At 41.0% G+C, this 18,386-nt stretch overlaps 2 protein-coding genes across 4 annotated transcripts; one reads left to right on the top strand and one right to left on the bottom strand.

Annotated features, from left to right (window-relative positions):
- The first annotated feature begins 417 nt into the window (after positions 1 to 417).
- Positions 418 to 4,666, top strand: LOC145463666 (uncharacterized). Its single transcript, XM_081447439.1, has 2 exons — positions 418 to 1,514; positions 2,402 to 4,666. The coding sequence occupies exons 1-2, from the start codon at positions 1,409 to 1,411 to the stop codon at positions 4,243 to 4,245; spliced, it is 1,950 nt and encodes a 649-aa protein (XP_081303565.1). The 5' UTR covers positions 418 to 1,408; the 3' UTR covers positions 4,246 to 4,666.
- A 95-nt stretch (positions 4,667 to 4,761) lies between these two features.
- LOC145463687 (uncharacterized) lies at positions 4,762 to 17,838 on the bottom strand. Of its 3 annotated transcripts, none has more exons than XM_081447463.1 (23): positions 17,624 to 17,837; positions 15,346 to 15,384; positions 14,478 to 14,528; positions 14,231 to 14,299; positions 13,593 to 13,667; positions 13,092 to 13,136; positions 12,747 to 12,785; positions 12,480 to 12,521; positions 11,881 to 11,916; positions 11,636 to 11,674; positions 10,943 to 10,987; positions 10,418 to 10,453; positions 10,072 to 10,113; positions 9,790 to 9,822; positions 9,572 to 9,610; positions 9,053 to 9,130; positions 8,225 to 8,275; positions 8,051 to 8,101; positions 7,573 to 7,653; positions 7,149 to 7,214; positions 6,579 to 6,644; positions 6,430 to 6,462; positions 4,762 to 5,259 (listed from the first exon to the last, which is right to left on the bottom strand). In XM_081447463.1, the coding sequence occupies exons 1-23, from the start codon at positions 17,712 to 17,714 to the stop codon at positions 5,237 to 5,239; spliced, it is 1,170 nt and encodes a 389-aa protein (XP_081303589.1). In that variant the 5' UTR covers positions 17,715 to 17,837; the 3' UTR covers positions 4,762 to 5,236. The 3 variants fall into 3 exon arrangements, with proteins under 3 accessions (XP_081303589.1, XP_081303588.1, XP_081303590.1); XM_081447462.1 differs by having other exon boundaries at positions 9,572 to 9,613; positions 17,624 to 17,836; XM_081447464.1 differs by lacking the exon at positions 12,747 to 12,785 and having other exon boundaries at positions 9,572 to 9,613; positions 17,624 to 17,838.
- Positions 17,839 to 18,386: the final 548 nt, after the last annotated feature.

Here is an 18,386-nt window from a genome sequence, read left to right as displayed (position 1 = left end):
TCATGTAACACACACCAAATAATCGCGCAGTCTGGCATGTGCAAGTATGCTCCCAAGGTGCGGGGCGGGGGGAGGGTACTCCCTTGTATGGGCTATATAGCTATGTGCGGATCCAAAGGGTATGGTTTTTCAGCCGTTTTGGTCGTGAATAGGGTATAGATTTTAGCTGACTTTGGCCATTTTTCGTTTTCGCCCTCTAACCTTGATATGGGTATGTTTTTAAGAAGAAGTCACCTTTTCATTATTATCAAAAAGCAAGAGAAAATCACAAAAGCCCTTCACAAATTATGTTTACGGTAATTAACATTGGTCTAGGGAACTTATTATAACGCAGGTCTGAAACAGAGTTTTGATTTAAGGGTCAGGCCATAAATAGGGTTTCAAATTTTTGGTCAGGTCATAAATAGGATAGGGAATATATCGCAGATTTTGGTCATAAATAGGGTAAGGGTTTTGGGAAGTGGGCCCCACACCCCCACCCAATTTTTCTGGGAGTACCTCTCCGGGTACTTGCTGAAGATTAGTTTTTGACAGTGTTTGTCAGTTTCGTTCAGAAATGTGCATTTTCTAGCTACAGTGGAACCCCGCCTTACGGTCACCTCGCTAATACGATCACCTCGTTATTACGGCCACCTTTTTTGTCCCGTTTTGTTTGGAGGTGCAATTGTAATATATCTGATCAGAGGTTGCTCAGTTTAGACCAGTCGTGAAATTTGACCCTACCCCGTTAACACGGCCAAATTTTCATGGCCCGTAGCTGACCGAATTAACGGACTTTCCCTGTATAACGAAGATAAAAATATGTGAAGTTTTACAGGACAACCACATTAGCGCTATTTTACAGGCCAAGACAACAACACGATTCACCCTCGCTGCGTTTCTCATCCCAAACCCCTCTCCCCAGGAGTATAGAGAGGTTCAGTAGGGGGTAGGGGCTGGTTTAACCTGCGATGTCCATCCACATTCTATCAAGGAGAGGGTGGGGGTATGAGGTCTGCTATTTCTTTTACCAAACTCGTAGTTTTAAACTTTACCAGTTGTGAATCAGTTACCCTTTTTGAGTCGTTTTTCCGACAGAGATTTACGCATTGAGAATTATTTTAGGGGCTGAAAGCTCTGTACTTCGCCGGAGTGAGTCGCATTCTATAGAACTGACTCATTCGACAAGAATCTCCGGGATCAGTGAGCGTGATGTCTTGGCCATTTATTATTTATACTTAACTAGAATGTCCCTAGGTACTCAGCTGTTATATTCTACGGAATATATTTTTTAGTTGTGCGACCGTTCAAGATCGATGTTTTTTTCCTTAAAAGAAATACCATTCGCTACGGAATCAATGCTCGCCTGTCATTGAATGCGGCTTGTTCTTCGAAAGCTCTGGAAAAACTACGCAAGATATTTTGTACCATGAAAATGTTTCCTGAGATTTTCCTGGCAAAACACAGGCATGTAAGACGACAGCTTCAAGCGATACAAACATCGATGCTGCTAATTGTTGTAATTTTAAACGAAGGTAAGATATTTGTTTGTTGCAATTCTAATATTAACTAAAGTGCTTATTTATTGTATCAGATCTTGTCAAGACCCTTGTTTTGATGAGTTACGCTTAACTCAGCTACACATCCGTTGACTGAATTGGTTCAGTTTTCGCCAAGAATGTTTTTTTCTAAATGAAACACACCGTTTCTCAATAAAAGAATAAAATGATGATATATTTTCAGACATAAGATCGGGCAGATATGCGGAGACCCAAACGAAAATCAAAATACATTTGAAACTAACCATATGATCCATGAAACAGGTGTCTAATTAACAAATTGACCAAAAGAACGCCCTTGAAAATATGTTACCTGTTACTGCAAAAGTTGTCTTAAGGAAAGATAAACTGTAAATCTTTTATATTTCTTTGGTCTTCTTCGCTAAACGTGTTATAGTCCTGTGATTATATTACGTTTTACCACAACCGACATATCTAGTTGTTAACTAGACTGTTCAAAGGTAAACTTTTTAAAGTCTTCAATTTTCAATCGCCGTTTTTTCAATAGCGCTAGCACTGCTGTCTAACTACTGAACGCATGAGTAGCAGAATAGAGAGGTTTTGCAGAGTAGTCTATTGGTTAATCTGTAGCCTGCGCAGCAAACGTTTCCTTTTCTTTCCTTGGCGGAGAGTTTGAACAAGCGAGCGAGCAAACGGGCGAGCGAAGGAGCGCGCTTTGGGTACATGTATTTTTCGCACTCGCTCGCAGGTTTGTTCCCTTCGCGTGCATTTTTGGAAACGCCTGCGTAGCAGGCTAGTTAACCTGTAATTTTATCTTCTTTATAGTAAAATAAAAGACCAGAGGTTTTTAAAAATGTACGCCATTGCCTTTCGTGTTTTCCTTATTCTTCTCTTGTACTAAGGTATTAAGGAGTTTACTGTACACGGAGCCCCAACCGAGGGAAGGAGAAGGCTCTTCCAAACATCAGCCAGCCCAATCCCTCACCCTGATTCAAAGAGTCTGAAGAAATCAGCAACAGCAAATAGACTGAGTCATAGGTTTATTTGGATCAATGTTGGACGACCGACACACAGGGCGACTCCCCAGATACCTGAAGAGGAAGTAGGGGTGAAAAAATCTAGCACGGCAGAGAGGCCTGTTGAACGAAGGAGTAGCCTCGTTACAGCGCAAGATTCCATCGAAGCGATATTAAATTTCAAAACTCATCCAAACATGGAGGAGACGAGGGTTACTGAGGAAGGTAATCTGGTCTCAAGAGTTCTTCATGATCAGGAAAAGCTGAAGATATTATACGGCAAAGGTATATCAACGTCGAAAAAGTTTGTGATACCAGATTATGAAAGTGCGATGGTGTTTCGGCGAGATCAGACGTCGCGTAATCCCATACCACGCCCTCAAACGGATTCCTCTGAGGGTAAACGCGGCCTTGTGCTTCCAGGCGACACTACGAACATTTTGCGAAGAAAAACACTGTTATACTCCGAGCCATCATACAGACCCAGTGGGGGTACATCTACAGGGAAAGAGGTTCACACTGATCCTAGACAGTTAATTTCAATCTTAGGAGATCCGTTACCGTATAAAAGAAGTGACATTTCCTACCACGAGGCCTCTTCGACCAGGAGGAAAAAGGCGCATGGAAGTGCTAAACGTTGGGGAAATGAGAGCAGAGAGAGGCGCAAAAAAGGAGCTCACAGGGAGGAGCGTTTTATGGACTCAGAAAACTCAGGCCCGGATATACAAGACGTTGATGCATTAAATAACCGTGATTTAGACGAAGAATTGAGCAGAAGAGATCCAGGCGAACACAGCATGTTAGAGCATCTACTCGATGATTACTCGCCGTCGTTTGGAACCAGAGACGAGAAAATGGAGAAGGAATCTACAATAAAACAGATTGAGAAGCTAACTCAACAGAGCTCTGTTCTGTCCAAGGATTATGACTTCACGGGTCTGCCGTCTGAGTTTGCTAATATGGAGGTGTCTGAGGGTGAGTTGCCCTCCTACGAGCAGATCGGAGACACTGGATTAAACATTCGCAGATCGAAAGTTTCAAAGAATGCGCACAAGAAGCATGGACATAAGGTGGCGGTTTTGAGTTCAAAGAGACTTCGGGTTAAGACTGGGCGTGATTATAACGAAGCCTACTCATTCTCTCAACCCAGGCTACTGAAGACCAAACGGTCGTTGCCTTATCACCATCGTCATCATCATCATCATTATCATCACAGATGGCGGTCGCCATATCTTCATATAAGATCTCCCGAAATTTCCCCTTACAGCGACTATCCAGACGAACAGGAGCAGCAAGACTATGAAGATATGCCTAAGCTATCGAGTATTATGCAATTCCATAGGTTGCCCATGGCACAACGATGGCCAACATTTCCGATTTCACTGATGGCGGAGCGTTTTTTCCGTTTTCCTCGTTTACCAAAGATAAGTGAATTTTCACCAGAGCCTCTGGAAAGATTAGAACACTTACCACCACCCGCACCAATCCCACCGGCTATAATCGATCGAGAGAAAGCTGGTGATAGGGAGGCGGAGCCCGTGGATGAGTGGGCCCCATTTCCTGAGCCTATCCCTGAACCGGAGCCTCCTCCAATACCAGAGTTGCCCTTTATAAAAGAGATACCGCCCATTGCTGAGCCTCAGGAGCCAGCCCCTGAGAATTTAGACCCAAAGAAGACATTTGATACAGGAGAAAGCAATGGCGGAGTGAAGAAGAGTTCATCTCGATAATTTATCACAGCAAGCAAAATAATTCAAATGACCGTCGACATGATGGAAGAGAAAACGTTTCAAATCTCACCGGAACCTTTCAGGAACAGCCAAGATAGAGCATAAACTGATAGCGAATGTGATCTAGTTAAACTAGCACTTCAGCCATATAAAAACTACAAGATCTGCCGGACAATTTGTATGAAAACAGTCTACAATGCTTTTAAAACTGAGGTAGGATTACAAAAAAATCTGGTTTATGTAGCAAACATATCAATAAATGAATGTTTCATTTGTACAATTTTGTTTTTGCTTTTTGTAGCCTTGCCACTGTACATTGCTTTGGAAGACTTTTATGCCCTTCTGATTTTCTGAAACTCTAGTTCAAATGAATTACGAGAGCCCCACACACTACAAAACACTTCTTGTAATATATTTTTTTCGCAGTCTTCTTGCGTTTTGTTTTTTTAATTACTCTTCCCCACAGGGGTCTGTCTCTATTCCCAGGACTCCCAGAGTTATCTTGGCAACAAGATCCGGTTAAAATCTTTCTTTATTTTTTTTCCTCGCAGTACTACATGTACAACAGAAGACCAAAACTTCGTCTTAACACACACTTAAAAAATAATACTCAAAAGCCCCCAGACTGGGTGGGTTAAAATTGTGCTTAATTATTTGTTATGTATGTTTTTATCTTAGCCGTGTATCTGCACCGAATTATCGTTTTTCCCTTCGTAATAATTCTAAATGGACAACAACGTAACCACTATTATTTCTCTAAATGTCCAAAGATCTTCGGATAAAAATAGAGGCTTTGTTACCAGCAAAGAAGGAAAGTGTACTCCGTTGTGGTAACACAATCTAAATTTTACTACATTTCATCTATAGGACGATTAGCCTGCTTAAGTTTTATTTATACTAGTCACTCAGTAGCGTGAGCTACAACAGTAAAGCTTTTCATGTAATAGTCATTAGCCATTCATAATCGGATCGAAACTTCAGGTTGGACTTCTCAATTGCTCAAGCGGTTTTTATCTGGCGAGAGAAAAAAAAAGCCAAGCACATTTAATTACTTGATTTAGTTGACACCACAAATAATTTATGGGCACTTTCCATTCAACAGAAAATTACGGAACTTTCGAAACGAGGGTAAATGGTACGAAACATTCCTTGGGTTTTCATGCTGTCCCGTTGCCCCTCTGAAATTTCAGTCAGATCGGAACGGAAAGCGCCTTAATGTGAGCAAGTGTTTCTGTGTTGAGCATTGTTTCAAAGGAACACAGTTAATTACGTCTCAGTCGACGGCCTGCAGATGTACGGTTTCTGTTGTATTTATAGGATTGGGAAACCAAAACAGTACCACACAAGACTTCCAATGTCTACCCTTCTAATTTTACGCCATTGGTGGGCTTGCTCCAAGTTGATCATTTTGATTCCTCATGCCACGGTAGTATATAGTAACGCGATGCGCATGTAAAATCAGTCTCGCACGTGTTAAGGCAGAGTTGCGCGTATTATGCGAAGGGCTTCATCTACAAGAAATCGCTTTTTTCCTCTTCCAAGGAAATTTCAAACAATTAGTAAAATCAATACGACGAAATCCAAAGTTAATAATAAAGCTGGCGCATTCGCTGACGTGTTTTTAAATTGTTCCCAGTTTCCAGTCAGAACACACCAACATTTTAATTTCTCTGATACTTCCAGGTCTTGCGGGAGTGTCCCGGACTCTCTAGTTCCAGTCCACCCTCGTTTATATTTCTTTGGTAGCGTTTTCCCCACAATTTGACACCCTGGGACGAGGAATCTGACGGCGAAAAGAAACAATGCAAGACTCCGAACCCCAAAAAGGGAAAATTGCAAACTGTAAATAGAATTGTTGGGCGCACGGAGAACCTGTTCGTCTTCTGTTTCCAGATCGAACAGGAATTTGTTGGCTTTTTTGACAGAAAACTGGAGAACCCAGAGAAAAACCCTTGACGCAAATAACCTGGGTGTCTTTGGAGGGAACTGAGGCAAGCGTTTTTTACCAATGGGCTACCCCTGGTCCCAGGGGGGAATACTTCCACTTCTCTATTGAAAGATTGGGGACGGTTGGGAACAAGCTTGCAGATTCCATCGAAGGCTTTCCGCTTGTATTTGTAAATACGCCTTCCAGGTTCGCGTTGACAAAAACCCAGAGCTAAATCCTACAGGCAAGTTATTTACCAGATTGTGTATCCAATCCTCGGCGAGACTCATCTAAGAAGGAAATCAACCACAACAAAGTCAGATACACCAGAACGGAAGTAATTATGTAGACAAACACACAAACAAACAAAGGATCAAAATCTTTTAACTAGAACTGGAAGACTTACAATTCCACAAGAAATCCATGATTTTGGTCGGAATCTTCACGCCCCTTTTCTGAGCTTCGTTCACTTCTAAAAAAATGATGAACGAAATAAAATTTGAACAAAAATAAAAAAGAAACTCCTTTGTTTCTTGCTATTTTCTGGCTTCTTAACGGCCGGAAACATCGGAAGTCGAGAAACAAGGAGAAAAGTGAGTTTTGTCCAGAAAAAAAAAAACTGTAATAGTTCTGTAGTTTGTGAAAGAAAATAACTGGATTTATTATATGGCTAGCTCCGTGAGTGGGCAAGATGAATCAAATCCTGCGCTGTGATTGGCTGCCCGAGCGGGCAAGATGGAGCCATCTTGTCCGCTCGGGACTACCCGCCGTGTCCCGCAAGAAAAACTTCCTCGAAAGCCACATAATAAATCCTGTACTGACCAAGCTTGTTCGGTCAAGATGGCTGGATATTGGCCTCATTCTTTTTTTTGCGTGGTTATGGACCTCGACTCCGTCTCGGTCCATACATACGCAAAAATAAAAGAATATCCAGCCATCTTGACCTCACACTTGGTCAATAACCCATATATCTTACTTGATTTCAACTTCTCCGCTAACAGATCCATGAGATATCGCTTCCGCTTTTGTAGATCCGTCATCCCTGCGTTAAAAACCGTCATAGTCAACTTGGTGATACTTCCAGGGTCAAAATGGAAATTCTCCTCATTGATCCCTCTACATTTCCTTGCATGTTAGGTTTGAGAATTTGTTAGTACATCAAGCCCGGCTGTTGTTATACTGATTCCCATTCGTGTAGTCAAAATAAAGTGCCACGACGTCCCTCCCCTCCCACGACAAGATGATATTTCGTAGTTTGTTCCAGACCCTCAGATTCTTTAATCATCCATCATTACTCCTGTTCTGCTAGAGTTTGCGACTAAAATCTGTCTTTTTTAAAATAATTTAAAAGTTATTCAGCACGAGTCAAAAAGAAAAAACTGTTATTGCCTGGCTCATACCGGTTTTTCCGTGAATTAAGTCCTCGGTTTCCTTATCGTTCAACTGTTTGTGGACATCATTGTACAACCGAGCATCGGCATCTGCAATGAGCACATTTGATAAAGTCATTTTTAGCGATGCCCAAAATTGCCTTCAAATCAAACGCGACCACAAGATGATTGAAAACCACTCTGGGGGTGAAGAAAAGATAGTTAGGACTAGTGAAAATCCAGACGGATTACTTAGAGAATAGGACATTGAATTATTCAAGATACAACTTCTGCGACATAGATCTTCTAAGAAGGCATTACTTACGAGTCATTCCAATTCGTTTAATTAATGTTAGTTGAGAAAATTCAGTGATACATCAGGGGTATATTTCTCAGCTGAAGATCATGATCTCTGCTTCTAGCTATTAACTGTCTCAGGCTTGACAATGAATCGATACTGAATGAGGAAAAAAATGAAATAGTCTGAACCAATCATGAAACACGTTACCTGGTTGTGCTGGTGGAGGTAGCCTGGGTGGGACTTTCACAGGCTCGTTATCTGTTTTGAAGGAAAACTCTAATTTATTACGTCGGCTCGACAACCTGATTTCCTTTACTGTTGTCTGAAAACAAAAAACTTTCAAAGAAGGAACTTTCAAAGTGACATTTATTGACTGTTCACCTGGAAGCCATGTTCCTCTGGAAAGCGCCATGTGTTCCGCTCTAGTCATTTCTGAGGATAGAGAACAAGGAAAGATAAGTAAGGTCTTGAAGATGATTTCCAGTCCGTACCGTACTGCGCACTCTCGAGAGTCTGTTTGCGTTTTTTGTTTTTTTTTTTTCATGTAAGACATCACAAAATGTAGATATTTCGTTGGCGCTGACCAAAAGACACGTGGGCTCTGGGAACGAAATTGCCATGTTTTAAACTAAGGCACGCATGCGCCGTAAAACCGGAACTCCTAAAATCTTGGAGCCTGGAAATTGATTATTCCAGAGCTCCGTGTCTTGGCGCTGACCAAAAGACACGTAGGTTCTGGGAAAAAGATTGCATCACAGAGTTATACAGAAACACTACTGGTTGCTAATGTGTGTGGGAGTGGCTCGTACCTCGAGCACATATTAAAGGGACACACTCAGCTGGTGCTCATGCGCATTAGGTGCCATTTCATAGCTAATTTGCATATCAGAGAGACGCGATCCATGTTGCTTTTAACCAAGTATGATAAAAATAATATCATAGGATGAGCAAAAGCAGACTCAAAAACAGGTTTCGCAGTAAACGACTGAAAATCAAGCAAAACACTGCGAAGATTGAAGCGGATTCCCAGATGTACTCGACGAGTATCTATGATTTCAGGTTGAGATGGACTTTTTTCAAAGTGAGAAAACTAGTGTCCAAGCCAGCGCGGTCCCGAAGCTGACTGTGTCCCTTTAAACATCTGAAAATGCATCTGAACAACTTTCCAAAGAAATCGTTATTACCTAAAAGCTCAGATTAAGGTCTTACCAGAAGGGACTCTTTTCAACGCTTCGATTGGGTCGCTATTGGGTAAAAATCCTCTTCGGTTCCAGGACGAAGAATCATCTGATAAAAAAATGAATAAATGCGAAAGAGTAAGGCAATCATAACACAACATGAGAATGTAATGTTAGTCTCTTTTTATTTATTCGTTCCGCATTGATAGCATTAATTTTCTCGAGGTCAAAAGCGATTTCTTTCCAGACTGAAGGACAGGCGGACAGGCGGACAGGCGTTTTAACGGAGCAGAGCGTGGTACACCAACGCGAAGAGCGAGGGCGAGCGACGTGTACCCGAAAAAAAGAGAGGCCCGCGCTCCACATGTCGCGCTCGTCTCGTACTCCACGCGGTCTGCCGCGCACCGTACTCGTTGTTCTGCACCTCTATGCCACCCTTCCTGTGAGTTGCTTTCCAATTCATCGATTTTCACTGATTGGTCAGGCTGGGACGCTGGGTATAATCTGCGATCGCTCTCACTGAGAAAATCAGAAACGACTTTTTACTTACGTGGAGGATCATCATACGCTTTGCGATACATGTAGCTGCCTTCTGAAACCAAACATAAATGGAGACTGTAGTAAAACGGCCTTCAGTAAATTTTACACGAGTTGAGATTGAAAGAGGGTGGGGTCTGTAGCAATGCTTTCTTTTGTTCGGAATGAACAGCCCAGAAAGAAGCCCAATTAAAAATTAGTGCTGTAGTACGAGAAAATAACTTTGCCTACCGTATGTTCTCCTAATAGGAGCTTCAGGGAAATCTGTTAAAAGACAAGACACAAGCCATCAATACGGTCACACATAGCCACCTTCCATTAAGCTCATCTTTGAGTCACACACGCAAGCGTAGCTGCCCGGCGGGAGGAGTCTAATGCGGAAGCGTCAAGAAAGCTCACCCCTTTTGCTCCGCATACGTGCGTCTACTCGCATGCTAAGTCCAAATATATATTCTAAGTGATCACGTGGTCTATAGGGAAGAATTGTACTGAGTGCGTTGGCGCTTTACTTACATGGTTTACGTTTAGACGGGAGGCCGTACTTGTAGTCGCCGCCTGCGATATTAAACATAAGACAAATTTATCATTCTCTATTTTCCAATTGCCAATAATTCACTTTGTTTGCCCCCCAAGTTTGGTATAAACTATTGTTGCGAAATACTCTTGAGAATATGCAGATCTCCCAAGAGAATTTCACAACAATAGTTTATGCAAAATTTGGGGGGCAAACAGAGTGAATTATGGGCAATTGCAAAATAGAGAATTGAAAACCATTAACGTGCTGAATAACTTCAATCTGAAATCGTCGTACAAATCAGCCAACACATAACCAGCCAAAGCCATACTGCCTCTTGCTTACCGTATGTCCTTCTGGCGGGAGCCTCTGGGAAATAATCTATCACAAAAAAGATATTAGAAAGTTCAGCAAAATGCGCTCGCTCGCAAAATTACGTCTGCAGTCAATGCTAGTGCATTGCTATGTGGTGTCCTTCGTTAGCAATGTAAAAGGAAAATCCAGAGCGCCAACCGTAATAGTGTAATAAACCAATCACTGAAAGCAAAAAAAAAAACAGAGGAAGAAAGAAAGAAAGAAAGAAAGGAAGGAAGGAAGGAAGGAAGGAAGGAAGGAAGGAAGGAAGGAAGGAAGGAAGGAAGGAAGGAAGGAAGGAAGGAAGGAAGGAAAGAAGAAAGCACACCAGCGATGGAAAACAGGCAGCCGGCGGTAGTAGTGTGAGCATGCAATCAACGAAAAGCACACAGAATCATCAAAAAGGCCGGAGGGGTTATAAACCTGAGAAAAACGTAAACACATTTAAAGGAAAACCCGCTCTTACTAATGATCTTAGTCGCTAAAGGAAAACTAAAGAAGACACAAAGTACTTACGTGGTTTAGGGAGAGATGGGTAGCCGTACTTATAGTCATCAGAACCTGAGAAGAGAAGACAACTTTACATGTTGAGATGCCCGGAGCCAAACATCACATGATATTCGCAACTTTTGTCTATCGCAAATTTTCAATAAACCACTCTTTCGAAAGTTGGCATTGTTGATAAAATAATAATCAATCTTTTCAGTTTTTCTCACGCAGATCTGTTCTTGAAAATGTTACTTATTATATGGCTGTGTCTCACAAGGACTGGGAACTACCGAATTCACGAATTTGATTGGCTGAAATCGATATTGACCGCGGTCTAGATTTTCCTATCTAGACCGGCATCTAGACCGGTTTCATTTTGCGTTGAAAAAGTAGCAAACTCAAACACAAAAATGTTCACCGTTTTCTTTTATTTTCTTCTCAATCATTTATGGAAGTGCCAAAAAGCCTGATGACAACAAAAAAGTAAAGAGGACGAGCAAATTTCGGCAGGTTTAAGTTAAGCTCATCTCCGTTTGCAAGCAAAATGTCAGCAAACCAGTTATATTAAACGAATTAAAGTTTTCTTCTTAGCCATATAATAAACTTCTTATTAACCGAGCTAAGTCGGTCTGTATGGGAGAATCTTGACCGAGGTCAAGATTCTCCCATACAGACCTCCTGCTCGGTTAATAAGAGTCACATTAGATTCCGTTTACTTACGTAATTTAGGAAGTGACGGGAGCCGTGGATCCCTAGTTTCTGAAAATAGAACGATAAAGATTAGTTGGCAAAACCAATCAAGCCTTTGTTTTGTTCTTCGACAATTTAACCTCTGAAATAATTAGCTCTTACAAAATTTAAACACGAAGCAGAAACAGTTGAAATATTCAAGTTGAGGGCCAGGAAGTAAGGAAATTTAATGACAGTAATTACTTATGGCTTATTACTTTGTGAAAAATACTCACCCATAAGTCTTCTGTAGGCTCCAGTGTCCTTAAAACCTGCAACCGAATATCAACATTCCCGTACAGTTCAACATGCTAATTCAGTGATTTGAGTAGTTTAACGACAGGACACAGCACAGTAGGTTCTACACACGCTGTTAAAGCATAAAATGAAATATTCGGACTATCACTGGCTATTATCACTGCAAGGAGTTAATGAAAACAAGAAATAAACTCTTTAAAATTTCTTTTTGAATTGCGAGCGCGTGGTTGTTGTTTTGTTAAATATCGTTACGCTTGTATTTCATTCTCCGCTTGAAACTTGGCAACTGCGGAATTTTTATTGGGAGTCCAACAAGGGTACGTTAGACGAAAACTTAGAAGGTACCAAGTCATGACGCTAAGGTATCAAGTCATGTCGTCAAGGTGCCAGGTCACGTCGCCAAGGTACCAAGTCAGGTCGTCAAGGTGCCGGGTCATGTCGCCAAGGTACCAAGTCATGTCGTCAAGGTGCCAGGTCATGTCACTAAGATACCAAGTCACGTCGCTAAGCAACTTGCGTAACGTTAATCAACCGCTGGCTTACTGATCTTCTAACTAAAGAGCTCTTTATAACTTACTTAGTTTTGGGAGACCACGAGTAGACAAGTCGCCTTTAATATCTGATAAGTGAAAAAGACAGACAAGTCAATAGTCAATGAGGTGATCTGCTAACTTTAATCAGGGAATACGTTTCAGAAATGCTATGCGGAGCTTAGACCTTTAGAAATTGGAAGGGGCGGGAGGGAAAAGCCCTGGAAACGAGTTTGTAAGAACTGATGATGTAATAAACTGTAACTAACTGAGTCTAGAGAGTCAGATATCTTCCGTTCCAAGACATATCTTACCAGCGTCAGTAGTGTCACGGTAAGTAAGTTCCTCAGGAACTAGTGGTTTATAAAAAGAAAAAAAAGTTAAAAGCATTGATCTAAGATAGAAAATCCGTTAATTTAACAGCTTAGTTACACTCTAGAACTTCACAGAAGTTAATACAGAGTGTTATTGAGAGATATGACGAGCAATGATTAACAAGATGTATGAATTATTTAGCTGAATTCCGAATTCAAGTAGGTTTCGATTTCCAGCCATTTTGGGAGTCCGGTTGTAGTGTGCAGCAAGGAACGCGGGCTCACTAAACGGCTGGAAATTCAAGGCGTTGCCCGTAATAAAATGTTTAATTGTCCCAGTCTTACCTGGTTTGGCAGACTTTTTAGGAAGCATGGCTGCATCTGCAGAGGCTGTAAAACAAAACCTACTTAGAATAGTTTTTAAATTTTTTTAGTAGGCGTATTAAACTTTACTCTGTGACTTGTAGAAACGCGGATTTTATTGGGGGTATCAGTGCCGGTTATGCAAGTCAGAAAATACAACGAAAGTTGTTAGGTTAGCCGAGTTTCTGGCGTTCAAAGGCGTGGGATAGAAGAAAATGAGAAGTGCGAAGATGTAATTCTCGAAAGTTGTTTGTAGTCACCAGAGACTTGGTTGAGCATGGAAGCTTGGATTCGTGGAATATTTTGAAACAGCCACGCAAGCACCACAAATTTGAATTTCTTCTGACCTACATAAACAAGTCCAACCACCGCAGAGCCCTTAAAATAAACTAATGAAAGAAACCGGGAAAAAAACAGCAAACTTACTGGGCTTTTACTGCTAAAAGTACGTTAAAATCCTGTTATTGACGAAGAAACTCTTACTATCTGTTGTTTTCTTCTCTGTTTCGGCTTCTGTCCTCTCAGTTTCATCTTTTTTTTGTTCAGTGTTTGTCACGCCTGAAAGGACGAGAATTCTATTGGTGCATTCGACTGGTTTGGAACAGTCAAGTAAAGCAAGTAACCTAGCAACTAACCGAGTGGAACTGAATGCAGGGAAACCTGGTACCCCATATAAAGCGGACACCCTCTTGAGTCCCTAGATTTTCCTCCCACATTTACTGTAAAATAAACCTGCATTCAGCAGACAGCTCTGTTAAGCGGACGCGGACACCAATATGAAGCCATTTTATTGCACAAAACCTGCAATAAGCGGACGCTTCAAGGGCATTTTACCTCTAAAAGTTCAGCTGAGACTTCTTTAACATTGTTCAGCGATGTCGTATTAAAGCTAAGTGATTATTCCAGATTGATGCATTCACTGACTGGACATTGTGCCCATGAGCAGTGTTCGACCCCACACTGTGTTACAATGTGTTACAAAAGAGTTAATAATTAACTATTATTGCACAACATATTAGAACCTGTATAAAGCGGACACTAATGAGGGTCCCAAGGGTGTCCGCTTAATACAGGTTTCACTGTACCATAAAGAGAAAGTCAAAACGGTTAATTTGTCTTACTCTTTTCAAGGGCCTCGAGTTTTTCTAAGGAGACTTCCCTTGCTTTATCTGTAAGTTCCTTGGGAGCCTCTGAAGAGATAATAAGCAAGTTGTAAACTTTGTGAAAATCTGTAGGTGACTAAAATGTTGAATTATGCTCTCCGCCATTCATTGTTGGTTGTTAAATTGCAATAAGCGAATTAGGAATTAAGATTAATAAGAGAATTAAAAGTTACTGAAATAAAAGTTAAAGATATTTGTAATTTACCAGGCTGTGTGTTTTTTGAAGAATCCTCCTGGTCACTCGTCTTCTTTGTTTCTATGCAATGATGAAATGTGAATTAACAGTCTTCGAAAAAAAAAATGGAAGTGTGTCATTTGTTTACCCACGGAGCACCAAGGAGTTCACAAGAACTCGTTTAGAAATGCCCGTGCATTCCAGGATCGCATTGGAATTTGGAAATGTTGGTTTTTGAGGAGAGGGGAAAACCGGAGTACCCAGAGAAAAACCTCTCGGAGCAGAGTGGAGGACCAGCAACAAACTCAACCCACATACGGGAATCGAATCCGGGACACATTGGTGGAAGGAGAGCGCTCTCGCCACTGTGCATCCCTGCTACCCTAAAAAGAACCGCGAATGAGCGTTTTGAGAGGAAAAACAGGTATTTATCAAAACCCATAACATTGCGTTTAACTTCTCTGGTATTGCATCTGGAGAGCAACGCATTTCGTAACACCGTTGAGGGTGTTTTTCAAAAAATGCTTATAGTGTAGCATGTAAATACATTACATAATCAAAATATATCAATAAAACGGAAACCAAGCAGAAACAGAGACAAATTAAACGAAGCGCGGTATGCATCAAGTTTTGCGGCCTTTTCCAATAAAAAATGGGGTTTTGTATATACCGTTTGTCAGCTGTTGATGAACTTGCCGTTGTCGAGAGGTTTCTTTTGAAAGTTGAGAACGCGCTTTGGTGGCCGTTACCGTTGTAGAGGGGTTTAAATAAGAGTAAATGTACGGACCGTCCACAAGGACAAAAAAAGTAGCCGTTGTACAGAGGTGGCTGGTGTGGTGGAGAGGAGGCCGTTAGTGGAGGTTCGACTGTATGTTGTGATCATAGTCGTTGGACTTACCTGAAGAATCACTTTCCTGGGCAGTCAATTGTTCAAGTTCTGAAAAGAGAATTACAATATTTGTAATACGTCCAATGCCTTCGAGTGGCTGTTTCTATTTTCTCGGGTTTTAGGTATATATCTTACTTTTTTATTATTATTTATTTGTTTACCCCTTCCTTCCTCTGACTATGCCAAACATACATGTCAACATATACGTTTCTACTTGGAAATATCATTACTCGTTCAAGCGATCAGTTTACTCCTTTACAGTGTATGGTGCTTTGTAGGAGGCAGAGTAAGACGAAACTGAGCAGAGGAACGAAAGAATAGGGGAGTAATATCAGAGCAGAGGTCACGAATCGTTTTCGGCGTCCAGTAGAGTGAAAATATTTCAGTCTCGGTTTCCATTGACAATGGTATTGTCCTTGATGTTCTTGGGTGCAAGAATCAGAAAAGGCAGATTAATATGTGCACAAATCGAGTTGCGAAAGCCGAACTAGAAACGAGAAAAATGTCCCCGACACTCAAAACAAAAGCGCGAAGTCCGAAGAAGAGACAGACTGAAGAACTAAAGCACGGAAAAACGAAGAGCTGAATTTTCTTTGTCGCCTTTTTCCCTTCACTATACAGAGATCTAAACAAAATAACTCAAAAGCAATAAGTCTAATCTTGCCTATCATTTGGTCTACATCCCCTCTGCCCGAGACAAAAACCGGTTTATTAAAACTATGAACATATACGAAGAGTTTCTGGTGAAAATGCTTTCATTATATATTTTAGGGAGAAGCAACTCGAGGAATGAGACGAGATCACTAGCTCCGTGACGCGTGGGTTCTACATCTATTTTGGCGCGTATTAAAATTTTTCAGATTAAGCGAATTAATTTGGCGATAACTGAAAATCGTTTTAGGTTGTGTTTTATTACATCGCTCCGAAGCATTCTCACGTCCAAGCATAATCGGTTGACCCGAAGGAGCTACGTCACGATTTGCGCATCTTGAAAAGTGTAGGCTAAATCTGTTAAGATTGTCGTTTGCAATCTGTGTACTGTTTGTTCCTTTATGGCTTATTATTATCTCTTTGGTGTGTTCCTACATGATCTTAGTAAACTGCTATTTTCAGGTTTCCCTCAATTTGAAGTTGATTTTGTACGTGGCGAAAACAACTTAAAGACTCCTTTAAGACCTAGGAAAGAACTTCACACGTCGACAAAACGCAACTATAGCAATCACTTCAAAAAAATATTTGCTGTACAGTTATTTAAATTTTTTTAAAGGGCTAGACAACTAGTCGCACAACTACTTTAATAATTCCAGAAACTGCCGAGACAAACAAAACTCCATTTAAACATTTGGAATATGTTTGTGTTTGTAGGTATTTGGTTCAAGACACCTAAAGCTCTTTACTGCCAGGTTTTTGACGTCAGAATAAATATTTACTTGAGTAATGTCCACGCCTCTGCGACTAAAACTTTGCGTACATTGCGGTGAGCATAGTTTTCATAAAGAAACCAAAATTATTCTCCATTTAAGCTGAGAGACAGATTAAAGGTATTTTACAGACTCCAGAAATATGTGCCGCGCCTTCTCCCGCGAGCCTATCACTATCAAGGGGCTGGGCGCCAGACGCTGTAATAGTATCCCGCGTCCCTCGCAAAAAGTCAAAAGGTGACATAAGCGGACAACAACATATCTAGCGAATATGATACAACAGAAGAATGAACGAAAAAACATTTAGGCGTCCTGTAGATTTACTCCGTTTGAAGTACAGATCTTCGTTAAATAACGACTTGCTTAAAATGTTTGCTGCACATTCATGGAGAAACTAAATCCCCTTCCACAGCATTTCAAATTATAAAAGCCACGACTATGTCTTCTGCAGTATAGTCGACTATAACAATACTGTATAGTATAACTCAACGGTCGGATTGTGCTAGCGGGACCCTTCGAGTCTTGCCAGCTAACCCGACCCAACATTGCTTTTAATATATCCTTAAAAACAAAGCCTTCTGTTTTTCCCGCCTGGTTATAAAATCGTTAAAGTTTGGGCTATAATAAATGTAAAAGGCGGGTGCTTACTTGTATGATCGGAATGAATCGTTTTAAAATGAAATTATTTCATTGCAGCACGTACTCAATCCCGCCAATACACAGAAAATCAAGAGAAAAGAGACGTTGGCAAAGTCACAGTGAAGACATTGTTGAGCAGAATTTTAGACCCACATCTTGATAACAAAACCGGTGTACACAAGAGAAGATTAAGCTTTTGTATTGCTCTGTTTTACAGCTCGACTTACCTTTTTCTATCTCTTCTAAGCTGAGCTCTGGGCTTGGGCGCGCAGAAACCAACGCTAACAGCAACATGAAAATAAATCGACTCCACAACATTTTGAGCAGTGAGGTATGAAAGATCAAAGTTAACTCTTGGCGCCTCTCTCACGGCGCGCGACAATACTCGATCTTATGCAGACCGACGCGATGGAAGCGTGCTTTATATAAATTTCGTTCAACGGTTTGCGCGGTTCATTTGATTGAGCCGAGACTGACCAATCACAGCTTTTCTTGATGTACCGGTATCCTGTTCAACATCATAATCACGATTATGAACCAATGACATGAGATGACACTGACGACTTTTCAAAATTATGTCAGTTACAAATTAATTTATTACATTAGTCTATTTACGAACGTGCAAAGGTGATCTGATTGATCTTGATTGCTTCAATATATAAAGTAAATGTTAGCGCTTCTGGGGTGAAAGGAACGACAAGCAAAGAACGGAGCGTAGAAAAGAAAATATCGCAGTAATATTTAACAGCCCGTCGTAGCCGGCGGGATTTTGTTCGCGAGTGCTTTTACGCACGAAATTCCGTCATCCGCGCCCCAATTTTCAATAAGAAGCATCCCCTCCCCAGCACCACATTTGAAGGTGACATTCAACAACAGTTTTATTGATAGATGTATTTTCATTTATAGACGACATGGACGATATTAGTCATATTACCTAATCAATAAAATTAATAAGGAGACAGTAAAGATTACATGGAACTTTTTCCAGGC

This window comes from Orbicella franksi, chromosome 12 (assembly GCF_964199315.1).
Source record: "Orbicella franksi chromosome 12, jaOrbFran1.1, whole genome shotgun sequence".
Lineage (NCBI taxonomy): Eukaryota > Metazoa > Cnidaria > Anthozoa > Scleractinia > Merulinidae > Orbicella > Orbicella franksi.
The sequence above is the reverse complement of the archived record's forward strand: the minus strand, read 5'-3'. Positions and strand labels throughout refer to the sequence as shown.

Coding starts and splice junctions, on each gene's coding strand:
- LOC145463666 (XM_081447439.1), top strand. CDS start 1,409: ATGAAAATGTTTCCTGAGATTTTCCTGGCAAAACACAGGCATGTAAGA. Junction 1,515..2,401: donor TGTTGTAATTTTAAACGAAG/GTAAGATATTTG, acceptor TCTTGTACTAAG/GTATTAAGGAGTTTACTGTA.
- LOC145463687 (XM_081447462.1), bottom strand. CDS start 17,714: ATGTTGTGGAGTCGATTTATTTTCATGTTGCTGTTAGCGTTGGTTTCT. Junction 14,300..14,477: donor TTCAAAAAACACACAGCCTG/GTAAATTACAAA, acceptor TTATCTCTTCAG/AGGCTCCCAAGGAACTTACA. Junction 12,786..13,091: donor TAAAAAGTCTGCCAAACCAG/GTAAGACTGGGA, acceptor ATAAACCACTAG/TTCCTGAGGAACTTACTTAC.